This window comes from Triturus cristatus, chromosome 7 (genome assembly GCF_964204655.1).
Source record: "Triturus cristatus chromosome 7, aTriCri1.1, whole genome shotgun sequence".
In the NCBI taxonomy this organism is placed as follows: Eukaryota; Metazoa; Chordata; class Amphibia; order Caudata; family Salamandridae; genus Triturus; species Triturus cristatus.
In genome coordinates this window covers 1047131075-1047148184 of record NC_140590.1, presented here as the reverse complement: position 1 = coordinate 1047148184, position 17110 = coordinate 1047131075, and the positions used below count along the sequence as shown (strand labels likewise).

The 17110-nt window shown below is 44.6% G+C and overlaps 1 protein-coding gene across 3 annotated transcripts in view; it reads right to left on the bottom strand.

The window, feature by feature from the left end:
- LARS1 (leucyl-tRNA synthetase 1) overlaps nucleotides 1-17110 on the bottom strand; it is a 497298-nt gene that overhangs the window by 331072 nt on the left and 149116 nt on the right. For all 3 annotated transcript variants that reach the window (XM_085618114.1, XM_085618113.1, XM_085618116.1), the window contains 3 exons: nucleotides 17022-17098; nucleotides 7388-7441; nucleotides 4789-4929 (listed from right to left, as the gene is read on the bottom strand). In XM_085618114.1, coding sequence (XP_085474240.1) covers nucleotides 4789-4929; nucleotides 7388-7441; nucleotides 17022-17098 — 272 coding nt within the window. The remainder of the gene's footprint in view (nucleotides 1-4788; nucleotides 4930-7387; nucleotides 7442-17021; nucleotides 17099-17110) is intronic.

Below are 17110 nucleotides of genomic sequence, written 5' to 3'. Positions count from 1 at the left end.
TCGCATGGGAAGGGCTCCACTGTAGGTCGTCTTCTTTGGTTACAGTGTGCACGTCTGTGTATTCGTGGGTATTCTTTCTTTGTGTCCATGCTTTCTCTGTTCCAGTTTAGGTGTGTGCTTAGTACTCTATTTGATAAACGGACATGGTGTGAGAAAGTGCCATCTTTCTTGCATGGTATGCCCCCACTTTTTGCTGAATTGCTGAATGTACTTTGACTGAGTGTGCCCTGGACTCCTGCCAATCAGGTGCCCAGGGCCTATGTTCCTTCCCTAAAACAAACCAAACCCAAATTGGCAAACCCTGGCCACATGTCAGCCCCTGGTAAATGGTACCCTAAGTAACCAGGGCTTTGTGACCAAGGAAGGCCTCTAAGAGCTGCAGCACTCCTTGTGCCACCCTTAGAGGCCCTGTACCCTTACACACACACACACACACACACTGCCTTTGCAGGCTGAGTGTTTGGGTGCAAGACAAAAACAAAGTCGACATGGCACACATCCCTGTGTGCCATGCCCATCACATACACTGCCATGGCATACATCAGTCACCCCTCTAGCTGGGTGCATTATGCCAATGGTGTGGCCACAGGAGCAGGAGCCCTGTGCCCCTACAGTACCCAGGTCCATTCCTGAGCCCTGTAAGTGCAGTGCTGCCATTTAAGAGTACATGGTGCTGAGAGCTCGTCAAACACGAGCTCCACAGCACCATAATGGCAACACTAAAGACTGAGAAGTTTGGTATCAAACTTTTCAGCACATTAAACCCACACTGATGCCAGTGTGGGATTTAATGTACCCAGCACCCCAGAGGGCATCTTAGAGGTGCCCCCTCGAACCTAACCTACAAATCCACGTCTGCTCTGAGGCTGCCTAGGCTGCCACCCAGCAGACATGTTGCTGGACCCCTGGGTAGGAGAGCCCCTGCTCTCCTGGTCCTGCAACAATGCACATCCTGGGCGAGGTGCTAAATCTCCTCCGCCAGGATGGACAGGGGGAAGCTTCAAAGGCATGCCGCCTCTGTGAGCTTCCCCAGGCCCCTGCAACCCCCCACTCTGGCGGGAAGCTTTGGCCGGAAACCCTAAATAAGGACAGGGGATGTGCCAGCCTGCCAACCCCACCCCTTAGGTGGGGGAGGCGAGGTGAAGCAAATCTCCGTGCTCTCGCCATCTTGAAGATGGGGAGCCCTACCCTATCAGGACTAGGCTACTGCCCCCCTCCCACAGGAGAGAGGCAGGATAGGGGGTGTACCCACCCCAGGACGGGGACCCATTGGTCCCTGCCCTTCACCTACCTGTAACGCCCCTAAATCTAGTATTTAGGGGCACCCAGAAACTTCCTTCCCCAGATTCCAAACTACGAAGAGCAAGAAGAAAGAAGACCTGCCCTGCAGCTGCTGAAAAGAGGAAGACCCCAACTGCTTTGGCCCCAGCCCTACCCGCCTGTCGACCCTCTAACCTGCTCCTGCTCCAGCCCGGCATCTCTTGTGGCTAGCAACCTCACCAACCCCGGAGGACCTGGCTACCTTTTGGCTCTAAGCCCCTGGGACTCCCATGAGTAGAGGCTCTACTCGAAATCTATCTCTAACCCCTGGCAGCAGCCCGGAACCGCGAACCCAGCACACTCTGCACCAGCCGAGCCTGGCCAGTGCCGGAGTAAACAAAGACCCTGAGGACGACCCCACGGCGACTGTGACCCAGAGTCCGGCACCCAAGGACCTCCCTCGACACTCCTGAAGAAGCCTGCAGTCTCAGAACCAGGTGCCCCCCCAACCGCGATCAACAGAGGGTAAGATTTCCCGACACCTAAAGGCACCCCTGCACGCGGCACCCCACGGCCCCCTGTGCCCAATCCCGGGGTACCTAGCTATCCTCCAACTACCAACTTACCTCTCGAAGTGGTGGTGGCACCTGAAGAGTCCTCGTCCCCCAGCTTGCAGTCTTTTTCCTAACCGGAGATTTCCCATTGAAATCCATAGAGCGCCCGAAGGCTCAAAAGCACTCTGCACCCAGCCGCCCGAGTGGCCCTGGCAGTGAAAACTCTACTCCTACCTACTTCCCCACTTGCCCTGAGTAAGTGACCAGGAGCCCAGCTCCCACAGCCGCGTGGCTTGCCAGTCAGCAGCCACCAAACAAGACCCCCCCTATCCCTCATAGGATAACATTGGGCCTAACTCTCTCTGCACCCGGCCGCCCTAGAGCCGCTGAGGGTGAACCAACTGTACCTACCTGACCCTGTGAGACCCCCGAGTCTGTGCCCAGAACCTCAACACTGCCAGTCGAGTACTTACCCTTAAACCGCAAACTCTATTTTCCTCATAGGGTAACATTGACTGGCTTTTTCCTGAAATTGCTTTTAAGTGTGGACTTTTCAAATCTTCAAATATTCACCAAAAATCAGCCGAGTGACAAAAACGAATTTACTCACCTGCTCTTAGGTGAGCTCCCAGTGCTGGATCTTGGTGCCCAGCACTGACTCTGAAAAATACCTACAACTGTACTTACCCTTAACTCAATTTTCTTCCATAGGAAACCATTGACTGTTTTTCTGTGAAATTTCTTCCAGGTGTCGATTTCTGCAATCTTTAAATATTCTTCAAAAATCATATAATATCTGAAAACTTAATTACTTACCCGTTTTGGATAAAGGTCCCAGTACTGAGTCTAGGCACCCAGTACTGGATTACAAAAGTAACGAGAACATACTGTACCTGTAACCTGCATTTTCTTCCATAGGGAATCATTGACTGTTTTCTCTGAAATATTTTCTGAGTGTCAACTTTTAAAATAGGTAAATATTAGTTAAAAATCATTACAGTACTTAAGTCGACTTTCATCACTTGATTCTGAGAACTGACCCAGGACTGAATCTAGGATCCAGTCCTGGAATTCCAAAAGTAATCTAAAAAGTAATCTGTTGCAAACAACTTGAATTTACCATTGAGCTCAATGTATTGTTGTGTTTAAAAATAGAGTTGCCTACTGCAACCACTTGTAACTGTTTACTAAAGTCTATTGCATATTGCAAAAGTATTTATATGAAACATCTACTGTTGAGAAAGTATATTTTAACTCCAAGTGTTGGTTCTAAAATAAAACAAGCATATGTTTTTTTATATATAAACCATTGGCCTAGAGTACAGTTATTGAGTGTGTGAAACCATTTGCTGACTGAGTGTGTACAACAAATGCTTTACACTGTCCTCTGATACTGCCTTACTGCTCGACCAAGCTACCACTTTAGAGAGTAAGGTTTTATTTAACTTTAGCCTCTGCCAAACAATTGGGGACTGTGGACTCTGTACACCCTGTACCTATTAAGGAACAGTATATACAGAGCCACTTTCTCACACATGGTCATTCCTGCTCCCTCCCCCCAGACCATATATTTATTTACCTTCACAGCCCAAAAGTGGAAGGAGACTTGGGCTTGTGTATCTACCATTTGCACACCCTCTCATTTCTCTGGAGTGCTAGTGAACCTCTTGTGAGGGTCTCTTTCGGTAACAGTATGGGACAGCGCATGACATTGTCTAATCCCATGGTGTATGTTCAATCAATTTTGAAATGAAAGCCGCCAATGCATTTCATTCCTTTTCTATAATGGAACTCCTTCAGGGCTAGTTTATGTTACGGAAGAAAGTCTCTTCAGTGATGGGCTTTAGTCCACAATTGTAAGAATGTGTGTTTCAGGAGTTTTCCATGATCAAACTGTATACTGTAAAAGTACATAGTAAGTGGTGTATTCAAACACCCCGACCAGTGATAATCATACACATGTAGAATGGAGTTTCTGCATAGCATTAGCATGTTTTCTACTTTCAGGATAAAGTACAACATGGAACGTGTTGGTTGCTTACAGACTAGATCAAAGCACTGCTTCTGCTAGGATAGAGTAGAGCCTTGAATAAGGCGAAAGGGGCAGAACAATCCATACCCGCTACCAGCAGGTTAGGGTAGAGCACCATGCACACCTCCTAATGATGCTTTCAGGATTAAGCACACCAGTTGCTACAAGGATATGGTACCAACCCGAAAACATCCGCTAACTGTAGATAAGTGGACATCAAGGTGGGAAAGTTTGGATTGAAAGCAAATTGTCTTACTGTGCTACTTAGTTATTAATTATGCCCTGCAACTATTGTTTTTTCAAAGAGTAATTACTAAAGTTGTTTCACCCTGACTGCCAAGGGTTGCAGAAGAAGGAAGCAGCCAGGACCCCTGGATTACCGCACACAGAAAGGCAATAGGTCTTGCATTTACGTGAGTTTTAGCTATTGGCATTGTAAATGACAATGACTTTTATTGATGTTTTGGTTTTTAAAATGTAAATAAAAGGCATTATCATTTACAATGCCAATAGCTTAAACTTGCGTAAATGCAAGACCTATTGCATTGCAAATGCTTGTTAATTACAGGTTTTGCATAACTCTTTTTGAATTAATGCCTTCTCCAGCCTCTTTTCCCTCCACCCCTTTCTACACCGTTTTCCTGCTTTTATTTTTACCACTGCATTACTATTGTCCTTTATATATTCGCCATCACTGGCTAATCATTTGCTGTTGTCTTGCATTCCACCCTTTCCTATTTATTTTTTCTACGCATATGTAACTATTGTAACTTTTGTCCACCTCTATGTAAAGCGCTCCAATACCTCCGGGTCTAGCCAGCACTATATAAAACTCTGCAAATAAATAAAAATAAATAATATTTGTGGAAAGAAAGTGAGGTTGCAATCTTCCCCTATGAAAATGAGCAAGGGATAGATTCAAGAGCCGCTTTAGGTACTCACCCCTTCGTAAAATCCCTTGAGGTACACCCGCTCCTTGGCCTCTGTGAGCTTCTCCCGGTCGTTCTGGCTCTGGATCTTCAGTTCATCACAGACCAAAGGAGCCGAAAGGTTTCCATAGCCTGGGATTTCAATGATTGGTACCTGTGGAGATGGCAGAACTGTCAGAGGAGAGATTGTTCAAAGAATAATGACAGCATGGAAAGGGCAGTGGCATGAAACAAGCAGCATGTCTGTCAAGCAGGGGCATTTTGGGAGCCAAAATATGGTATACCATTGGACTATTACTTCAGGTAGTTAACAACAACAACGTGCTACAGATGTAAAATGTCTATAACTTGTCAAGTCAACACAGTCGGACGCTAAAGGTTAACTGAGAAACCTCAAATTATAAACAAATGTCACTGTAGCTCAAGGCTATATACTAGGAGTGGTATTATTTATTATGCCTAAAAAGCATTTACTTTGGGCACGGGGTGGAGGGGTGCGAAGTAAAAAGAATCAACACAACAAAACTGAAGCAAGGCAATAAACTCTACAAACATGATTGGTAAAGTATATATTGCTCAACTAGTGAAGACAGTGTGCTTTCTAATTCAGGGGAAGTGTAAAGATGCACAACTTGGAGCAGTAATGCTTTTATACAGCAACAAAGAAGCAAATGCAGCAGTTCAAGAGATGCAGCCATCGATCGCTGCACTACTGCAATGGATTGAATAGCCTGAAAAAACCCAAACAATGGCAACATAATTAAATGATATGTTTAACAAATGCTGACTAATACAGCTAAAAGGCACTGCCTTACGACAGACTGTTACAACTGGAACGAGCAGCAGGGTGGAGTTGCTGCTTGCTTTCAACAGGCTCACCAGTCAACAGAATTACATTGCATTCTGACACACACAGATTCACCCATGTCCAAAAGCCGCCTCCTTGTGTCAGCACAGTTTTTGCACCTTGCCTTCCAGCTGCCACCTTTGGCCTTCCTTTTCAATTGGGATTGGGGCTGGGAACAATGTATAGACCCAACCTCAATCTTCGTGTAGGGGGTCAGTACACCTAGTTTACACTGACATGCACTGTTCTATGTATACTACTGTGAGTCTACTATATACATGGTGTAACTGAGGCAATAGTTTGTATCTAGATGCACTAAAAACACTGCTGGACAATTAGGATTCCCTAGTCACTTAAACAGGAAAGAAGAACAAAAACACTCATCAAAAAAGCATTCATGGACATCTACAAGAATAAAATGCTCCACTTAACCTTTAACACCATTGTTTTGAATCGTTTGTGAATGCATAATAGGCTACGCATTTACTCAAGAATCCACACTTTGAGTGCCCAATCCCACATAGTAGTGGTTTAATACTCACTGTGGGATTCTTTTCCTTAATCCATATATCATTTTATATCACATTAACTAGTTTCGTCAATACATATGTTTCATAAAATGTTGCCTTGAACCCATTATAAAATGCAATAACTCCCTACAGGGCAGGGGCAAAGCCAGTTCAATAGTCCTATTTCCAGTATGTCAGAGCACTTGCCCAAGACCTCAAGCCTCACTAAAAACTGGGGACAAGCACAAAATTATTTAGGGGATATTTTCTCTTTTCCTGACATTCACATAATAAATATAATGTTGCAACTGTCGATGTGCTGAATTGAAACTAGATAAAAGCATATCGATTTTAGGCTAGATTTACCTCAATGCTTGCTCTATAAATAGCCCTATGATGCACATAAAAGAAATGAGTGTTTGATTGGTTCTGATGCTTCGTCCATCACCACCCCCTTTTATACCGCATAAAAGAAATGTGGCATTGAGTGAAGAGTACTCAACTTTCCTGAGGACCAGACAGGAGACAGATTCACTGCAGTTCATTAGGACCTGCATATTTTAGGAGCATAAAGCACAGTGATGTCTGATTGGTTCAAGGTCACAGTTTGATCTGAATGGATAAGAAACAGAAATCAGTGACCTAAAATCAGTGAAAAAGCGGAGATATTAAATGGTATCAAGCGAGCGTCAATGAGCAGGGTGCCAATTCAAAATACCACGTCTATGCCAGCCTAGTAAGGTATATTTTATTCTAATACTTAACTGAGAGGCTTTTAAAAGAAACGATTGAATGCGCTCTTCTGCAACCTGTTCACCCTGCTGCTGACTCAGCAAGACTCCTAAGCTATGGGTTTGAATAAAAACAGGTGATCAACAGAGTGGACACCTAAAATATCAAGAGGCAGATTTTTAAGGTTGCAGCATAGATACATACTGAACCGCTACACAGTGAACGGTTCGTAATGCAGCATTGTTGCTCCTGGTCTGAAGGGGCCACTTTTGTCACAGTCTCGGACGCATTAGAGCGAGCAAGAAGAATGAAGCTGACAGTCAATGAGATCTTACTGAAAAAGGCAGTCAAGCAGGAGGCTATGTGACCAAACCAAAGATTTGGATCACTAAAACCATAGAGGGCTGAGACAAAATGAAGAATATAAAACGGTGGAGCATAGAGAACATAAAATGGAGGTTAAAGGACATTATTGAAACAAAAAAATAAATGTCTACATTTATAATATAATGGACTATACGTACTGGCTCAAAAGGTAACACCATCTCATCTTTGATTCCATACTTCGCTCGTAGTGCCTAGGAATAATATAAAAGACACAGTTATTCACAAAAAAGGGACTACACATTTTCTAGAGCAGCTGCCAACAAAAGCAGAACAATACAAATGACAAGCTTAAATATGCAACCTATTACAAGACCCTCTACTCTCTGGAAAACTTTCAAGAAACAAATCAGATAAACACTTCCTGGAAGGTATTCGCTTACCTTGCCTCTCAGAGGACGGCAGGCGGCTGCTAAAGGGAGAAATATCCAAGAAAGAGATAGAGCAAGTAATCTCAGATTTACACTATCACAAAGCCCCGGGTGACAATGGTTTCCCGGCACAGTTCTATAAATGGACCTAATCCGAGGTAATGGATCTTCTCTACGAGGACTTCACTGAGGCTGCTCTCTCAGGCTCTTTCGGTATATTATCCAACAGTGCTATAATTTTGGTCCTACACAAACCAGTGGAAGTTATCGCTCATATCCCTGCTCAATGGGGACGTCAAGATATTTGCAAGTATTCTAGCAACCCGCCTCAAGAGAGTCTTCCCTCTCTTATTCATCATTCACAAGGAAGGTTTGTACCAGGCCGCTCATCACGCAATCATCTTGGCAAGCTTGCGCATGTGGTCTGGCTAATGGCCGACCTTCCGGATGAGGCCTTGGCACGGTCATTGGATGCAGAAAAGGTGTTTGACAGGATAGAATGGAAAAATGTGTTTGCCAAACATCAAAAATTAAGCTTTGGTGAGGACTTCAGCTCCAGAGTGAGATGGCTCTAGGATTCCCCCCGGCACAGACCAATTGTGGGGGCTTTCTTTCTGACACCTACCCAGTTTGCAGGAATACCCGCCAAGGTGCCCACTCACCCCCCTGTTATTTATCCTGGCAATGGAAACTTTAGCAGCGTCCATCAGATAGTATAATAGGTATTCCAATGCCAAGAGGTCCATCGGCATTGTATCTATATGCAGATTACATTTTAATTACCTTGTCTGCCTTACCCTCCTCCATCATAGCAGTTTCAGAGACTACTGATGCCTTTGCAGCAGTATTCAGCAACAAAGTAAACTGGGGAAAAAATGAGGTCTTGCCGCCGTTGCGGATCAGTAACTGCGTCGCCATAGCCAATTACCCATTTCAGTTGAAGAATTCCCGCCTTAGGTATATGGGTATTCTAGTGAACAGGGGCCTGGAACGTATGGTGGCAGATAATCTGGATGCATTAATGGAGTAAATGTGACTGGACTTTGCAAAGTGGTCCCACCTAAATTTCGCTCTCTGGGGACGACCTCAAGCAGTGAAAATGGTTATCCTTCCTCGAATCACATACGTATTTGGCAGGCTTCCCCAATGAATGCCCCTCTTGACCTTCTGTTGGATAGATAAGACCATTAAGGCCTTCATCTGGGGCTCAGTAAGACCTCCTCTGGCAATTCGGAAACTAATTGCACACAGATCAGCAAAGGGATTAGGCTTGCCCTCTGTGGAACATGATTGTTTAGCCCTACATTTGGCACAAAGGGCCTACATGCACCGCCGGGTCCAAGACCCTCTTTTGTGGGTTATGATAGAACGCAGACTTCAGGAGGCATCGTCTATCTTCCTAACCCAGTTACCATCGACTTACCCAATCCTGGGCTTTTGGTGGACATGCATCTTCATGACAAAGCTCCTATCTGGAATAATGCAGGCACTCACATAGGAGGGACCCTGCTCGACTGGGGTCACTGGCACAGAGCTGGGATGCTGACTCTTACACACTTGATCTCTGGTGGTGAACTCAAGACCTTTGAGATGGTACGGGACGAATTTGGCTTGTCGCATACCAAACAAAGGCTATATATAAAATTACAACATTCTCTGCTGAGCAAATTAGGTCCCCAACCCTGGACCATTCCCTGTTCCCAAGTGCTCTCGTACCTCAACACTTGGGCTCAGTTTAAAGGCGTAATGTCTGGATTATATAGCCTCCTGATTTTTCATCTTTATTTTCAGCCACAATTGCCAAGCCTCAGGACGACCTGGCGGGCTAGTCTGCAGGTGGAATATGATAAGGAAGACTGGACAGAACTTTTGGAGGCCCTAGAATGAGGAGTTTGTAAGGCACTTATGAAACTCCGTCTTTTTAAGATCCTTCAGGGCTGGCACAGGACCCCGGCGTGGCTCTAGACAGCAGGTTGCTCCCTCATTCTGCCTGTTGGTGACGTGATCATGCGTCCTGTGATATTCTCCATCTTTTGATGGACTGTCCCACGATAAACCCCTTCTGGATGCCAATAGAGTCTATGCTCCGAGAATCTATGGATTTACCCTCACCATTTCCAGAAACCCTAGTTCTTCTCGATGACTTATCAGTCATTCCCGAATTGACCTGCCATGCTAGTCACTGCCATTACAGCTGCTAAAATCTGCATTTTGCAACATTGGTGCTCCCCACAAATTTGTCACATGAGGAATGGCTTGTGGAGATGTTCAAGACCGCGTCATATGAAAGGAAAATGCTACTTACCCAGCATGCCTCTGTTCTTGGCATGTAGAGCTGTAGATTCACATGCTTTGCATAGCCTGCCATCTAGTGTTGGGTCCGGATATTTGTGCTTTGTTTTTCTTCGAAGAAGTCTTTTCCAGTCACGAGGTTGGTGACTCTTCCTTTCGGTGATGGTGAGCATGGGCATCAACTCCATTGTTCGATTGTTTTCGTGCAGAGTGAGAATGGCGTTAGTAAGTGTAGAATAGAGAGGTCCATGCATATGTATCTAAGTAAGATAGTACTGGAACAGGTACCCGGGGAAGCGGGTGGGGGCATGTGAATCTACAGCTCTACATGCCAAGAACAGATGCATACTGGGTAAGTAGCATTTTCCGTTTGAGGCATGTGAGCTGTAGATCACATGCTTTGCATAGACTATACAGCAGTAATCTCCCAAAGCGGTGGCTAACCTGTTGCTGTTGCAGTCGTTTTAAAGAGTGTACGAAGAACTGCCTGGCCTACATTAGCTTGTTGTCTTGCTAACACATAGACACAATAGTGTTTAGTGAATGTGTGAGGTGTAGACCATGTTGCAGCTTTGCAAATGTCAGCTATGGGAATGTATCCTAAGAAAGCCATAGAAGCCCCTATTTTGCGAGTGGAATGCGCTCTAGGGGGAATTGGTAGAGCTCTTTTTGCTTTTGCATAACATGTCTGAATACATTTGACTATCCACCTTGCAATGCCGGATTTAGAAATTGGATTGCCTTTGTGAGGTGGCGCAAAAGCGACAAAGTTGTTTTGTTTTACAAAAAGGTTTGGTCTTTTCTGTGTAATAAAGTAATGCTCGTTTTACATCTAAGGTGTGTAGAGCTCGTTCTGCCACAGAATCTGGTTGAGGAAAAAACACCGGCAACTCAACAGATTGGTTGATGTGGAAGGCAGAAATTACTTTAGGTAGAAATTTAGGGTTGGTATGAAGAACCACTTTATTTTGCTGTACTTGTAAAAATGGTTCTTCAATTGTTAGTGCCTGAAGCTCACCCACTCTCCTCAGTGATGTGATAGCAATGAGGAAAGCAACTTTTCAAGTGAGAAATTGCAGTTCACATTTATGCATTGAATCAAAGAGTGGACGCATTAGTCTGGTTAGGACAATGTTGAGATTCCACACTGGAGCAGGTGGAAGTCTTGGAGGAATAACTCTTCAGTCCTTCCATAAAAGCCTTAGTAACAGGTTCTCTGAACAAGGACAGATGCTGTCTATTTTGAAGGTATGCAGATATTGCAGCAAGATGTAAGCGTATGTGTACGCTAAATGTGACCGTTTTGAATACAGTAAATATCAAATTATATTTTGAACAGAAGCATCAAGCGGGTTGATAGGATTGTTATTACAATAAATAACAAACCGCTTCCATTTGGCTGCATAGCAAGCTCTTGTAGTAGGTCTTCTAGCTTCTTTAATAATGTTCATACAGTCTGGCAGAAGATTTAGCTAGCCAAACTCTATGACTTCAGGTGCCAAATCGCTTGGGTGAGATGTCTGGGATCTGGGTGTCCTATCGCTCCCCGGCTCTGCGCGAGGAAATTGGATGTGAGATGTAGTTTTTGATGAGGAACTACAGAGCTCCAATAGGGTGGTGAACCACGGTTGACAAGCCCATGTAGGCAGGACTATGATTAGAGTGAGACGTTCGTCTGAGCTTCCGAACCACTAGCGGAATGAGTGGGAGAGGCGGAAAAGCGTAGCCAAATATCACTGACCAATTCATCCATAGAGCGTTGCCTTTGGACTATGGGTGTGGATACTTGGATGTGAAGCTTGGCCATTTTGCGTTTAATTGAGTGGCGAACAGGTCTATGTCTGGGAAGAATGGGAGGAGAACTTGAGGGTGAAGTTCCAAATCGTGGATCTGGTGTCTTTGTCGACTGATCAGATCTGCTATTTCATGGTCTACTCCTGGAAGGTGTTCTGCGAAGAGATACATTTTGTGACGTATGGCCCACCTCCAGATGGTCTGTGCTAGGTGTGACAGCTGGAGAGTGTGTGCCCCCCAGTTTCTGTATGTAGTACATTGCTGTCATGTTGTCTGTACGTATTTGGACAGCTTTGCCTACTAGATGAACTTGAAAGACTTTGAGCGCTAGAAAAATCACTAGAAGCTCTAGATAATTTATGTGAAGCTGCTTTTGCTGCTGACTCCACACGCCCTGAATTGTGTGAAGTCGGAGAGGAGCTCCCCAACCACTGAGCGATGAGTCTGCTGTTAGCACTGTCTGTGGATCCAGGTCTATGAAGGGCCACCCTCTGAAAAGATTTGTAGATTCCACCACGGCAGAGAGCAATGAGTGCGGCCGTCCACCAACACTAGATCTGATAACTGACCCAGAGACTGGTTCCACGGACGTGCTAAGCATTCTTGAAGGGGGCGCATTTGAAGTCTTGCGTAAGGGACTATTAGGATGCAAGACGCCATCATCCCTAGTGATTGCATAAACACTCGAGCTGGTAACTTGTGTTGAGGCTGGAACTGACATATTAGAGTCTGTATGTTGCAGATCCTGGCTGGATTGGGGTAGGCCTTCTGTGTATTTAGAGTGGCTTTCAAGTACACTTGTGTGTTGGAGGGTTGGAGATAGGACTTGGACAGATTTACTGTGAATCCAAGATCGTGGAGCAGCGGCACTGTTTTGTGAGTGTCTTTTAGACAGCTGTGTTGCGAGCTGGCTTTTATGAGCCAATCGTCTATGTATGGGAAGACGTGAATGTGTTGTCTTCGTAGATGAGCTGCGACTACTGCCAGGCATTTGGTGGAAACCCTGGATGCAGTAGTAACTCCGAACAGGAGCACTTTGAATTGATAATGCTGGCCCGCTATAAAAAACCCGAGGTATTTGCGGTGAGTGGGGTGTATTGGAATGTGGAAATAGGCGTCCTTTAAGTGCAGAGTGGACAGAAAGTTGCCTTGCTGAAGGAGCAGGAGCACTTGTTGGAGTGTCACCATATAAAAATGTGATCAGATTGATCGTATAGATTCAGGTCTCGGAGGTCTAGTGTAGGCCTGAGACATCCGTCTTTCTTGGGAATCAAGAAGTACAGGGAGTATACACCCGCCGCTTGATATTGTAATGGGATTGGTTCTATAGCTCCTCTTTCTAACAGAGAGAGAACTTCTTGTTTGAGGAGGTTGAGATGTTCTTGTGACATCACATGTGACCTTGGATGAATGTTTGGGGGAGTGTCTAAGTTCAAGGCAGTAACCATATTGGATAATTTGTAGAACCCATCTGTCTGATGTATTTGTATTCCAGATGGGAAGAAATTTGGAGAAACGTCCCCCGACAGGAGTGAAATGATTAGGGGGTAGCATAAGGGAGTCACTATTTCGTGTTTGCAGGGGAAGTGAGTGTTGAGTCACATCTGCCTCTTACCTTACCGTTGTTACCTCTAAAGCCACCTCTAAAGTAACCCCTTGATGAGGGCGATTGATTATTGCGAAATGTTTTTGGAGCCACCCCTGTAAAAGGAGCGATGAAAGGATGCCCTATTGGAAGGTAATTGCAAAGCACCCATAGACTTGGCAACCTCAGTGTCTTTCTTAATTTTCTCGAAGGTGGTGTCCACTGTTGGGCCGAAGAGGTGTTCTTTATCGAAGGGTTGGTTGAGAATAGAGGCTTGGACCTCTGCTTTGAACACTGAGATTCTTAGCCAAGCATGCCTGCGAAGCAGTACGCTGGTGTCAACTGCTCGGGCTGCTGTGTCTGCTGCATCGAATGCGCACCTAACACAGGTATTAGTGATTAATTTACCCTCCTCAATGAGGTCATTGGCACTTGTTTTGTGCTCGTCGGGCGGAACCTGCATTCATTTTTCGAACTCATCGTAATGAGCTCTGTAGTAGCGAGCTAATAGAGCTTGTTCATTTGCAATTTGCCAATGGTTGGCTACTTGTGATGCTACTCTTTTGCCAGAGGCATTGATTAATTTTGACTCTTCATCAGGAGGAGGGGCCTAACCTGTGGATTGTGAATTTGCTCTTTTGTGAGCGTTCGAAAGTACAAGGGAGTCTAATGGAAGCGGACTCTTGATGTAAGTGGGGTCAGTAGGTGCTGGCTTGTACTTTCTCTACCCAGGACGTAATAATCCTTGCCCGTACCGGGTCTTTAAAATTTTTGTCTGTATGCTTAAGCATTGCCTTGAGCATACTTAATGTTTAAGTAAATCTCCGAGAGGAACTTAAGGTTTCAAACAAGAAATCCTCCTCAAGAGCCTCCTTGTGAAATTCCATTCCATGGTAGTTAGCTGCCCTATTAAGTAACTCTATATACACCCTATGTTATTGTCAGGTGGGGAGGGTTCGGAAGGGTATAGATCCGGATCATTGTCAGTGTTGGGATCTGTGCCATAGTTCTCCCATGGATCATTATTGTCCTGTGGCCTATCTTCATCCCCATCCTCCTCCTCTTGTGAATTAGGTGATAGTGGTTGTGGAGAATTTGTGGGTGTTATTAGCAAATTTGGGTCAGTGGGTGAAAGAGTTGCAATGTAAGGAGGAGAAGGGTTAATACCCACATTCGTGCGCTTTGAACGTGGTAGTCCTTCTGAGGGCCATTTTCCTCTTTTCTGGTATTTTAGCGAGAATATGGCCAGTGTCTGGATCAATAACCAGTTCTTTTTGTTTCGGATCCGTGTTTGTAAGCGTAACGTTGAAATGAAGCTCTTTTGATGGTAAAGTCGTTTTTTCCTTGGGTGCCGTAGTTTTTGGCGTCAAATGTTTCGGCTCCAAAGCTTTTGGCTCGGAAGATTTACTCTTCGGTAGCGAGGGGATGGCAACGACGACGCGTTTCGACTTTGATGCTGAAGGTCTTGGTTCAGCAGCAGTATGGGGCCAACTCGATCCCACGCAGGAAGGCATTGCCTTGTGTTTCTGCGCCAAGCCCAAGGGCGGAGCATCTGAAAGTTCTTCGCACTGCCGATCTTGGCCAGAGGGTAGTGGAAGGACCGGAGCCTTTTTCTTTGGCAGTGTTGGGGCAGAGGGGTATCTGTACTCACGGTACGCTGACCCTGTGTCACTTGTTCCTGTTCTACCATGTCGGAGTCGGCATCCGACACCAAGATGTGTTTTGTTTACTCTTCGGCTCCTTTGGCGATGAACTCTTCTTGTTCGGAATCTTAACACAAGATGTCCGGTGCAGAGCCGCTTTGATGTTGCATTTTGGAACGTCAACACCAACGATCAAGGAGTGTTTTCTTAGATTGAAACGATTGGCACGTGTTGCAGTCCTGTTCGTTGTGTTCCAGGGATAGACACAAATTGCACACTTCGTGCAAGACGGTGCGCGGAAACATAGCACGACACCCGGGACAAAGTGTGAATGGAGTCTGTTTCATAGACTGCTAGCGAGCCAGACGTGGAGGGCCGTTAGGCCTACCCACAAGTTTTCCGATTAAGTCAAAAAGATACGCGGAGAATGGAAAACGCGATCGAGAAACAATACCGTTGAGGGTAATGGATTGAGCATCGAGGGGAACCAGAGAACCTGTGTCGAACCGGAGCGCCACAATTCACATCCGAACCTGGTGGCGGAAAAATATCTAACAATGGAGTCGATGCCCATGCGTACTATCACCGAAAGGAGGAGTCACCTACCTCGTGACTGAAAAACACTTCTTCGAAGAAAAACAAAGTGCAAACATCCAGACAAAACACCAGATGGCAGTCTATGCAAAGCATGTGATCTACAGCTCACATGCCTTGAACAAGTCATTTACAATTTAATGGACAAAGCAGATACTTTTCATCTTATATGGTCCCCCTTTTTGCAAGGTGCACCCCCTTCACTCATAGTTCGCTTAGACTCTTGCTTCTTCCTCATTACATCATTGTATTCACTTCCCCTGTCTCCCCCTTCCCTCTCTTTCTTCCTTTGTAGTTTTGTCCATCTTCCCTTCTTTCTCTATCCTTCTTTCCTTCCTCTTTACTTTCTTCCTTCTGTAGCTTATTCGCTCACCCCTCTCTTAGCTCGTGTACTTCTCTTCAATATTATAAGTACTGTTTGATATTGGTGCATGTATCCTAATAAACGTTTATATCTCTATATGGGTATACACTGGATTGCATGTCACTGTATTTGCCGTTATTTCTCAATTCTTACTTTTATCAATAAAATTGTTGATAAACAACAACAAATGACAAGCTTACCCCTCATTAAGCACGACCTACTTGTAGAAGCCAAAAATGCTTAGCATCATGCACCAGTGTACATATATTTCTTACATCAGGGGTGCTATGCCATCAGGAAAATGCCTAACACGGTAATAAACTAGAATACGCTCAGTGAAACTTGACCTACTAAAAACCATCATAGTTCAAGATAAAGCAATGAAATAAAAAGTGAGAATATATGCAGTAGGTAATGGAAAGGAGAGGGGTAATCTCACCCAACTAAAAGAAATAGAGAGTGTGAAAGGAAGCGCAATAGCTACCTAAATGTAACCAATATTTCAGATCTTGATGGAACAACGTGAAAAGCATATCAATGATTTTTCTTGGGAAATTTCCACATGGGGTCAATCAGATACTTGTAAGTATAATCATTACCCATCCACTTTGACAAACTGTTCTCTCAATGTTCTATTATATTGAAAAGTAGAAGCATACACACACTCACTCGTAATAATTGGTAAGAAAATTATAAATGTGCAATTTTTTCGCTTCATTGTTATTTCTAGCTATAGGCAAGAAGCAAGAAAATAGAAACAGGCCAGTCCTCCAAAGGCCACAGGTGGAGAGATACAAGTTATGCAAACACCCTTTTGAAGACCTCTAGAACAGAATGCGATGAATAAAACATGACTTTAAATGCTTGTTTACAAAGTCACAATTACAACTTTTCTATTACATTACTATATTACTTGACTGTTTCATATCACTCAACAACCAATATTTTTTTTACAACTTCTGAGTTTTAACCTCTTTAGTTATGGTTCAGAGAGAGCTGAAAGGTAAAGTAAAAACATTTAGGGAAATGTGTATTCTTAGGCAAATTTCCATATGTTTAATAAACTATTCTTGCAATTCTGCTGTTGACCAGAATAAAGAGGATCTACATTTTTAGAACATGCAAACCAACCTGTTTCTTCTTCAAGTCTCTAAGCGCTGCAATGTCGTCTGGGGCATCAGAGGGAACGCTGGTGACCACCCCAGTGCCTTGTAAGAAAT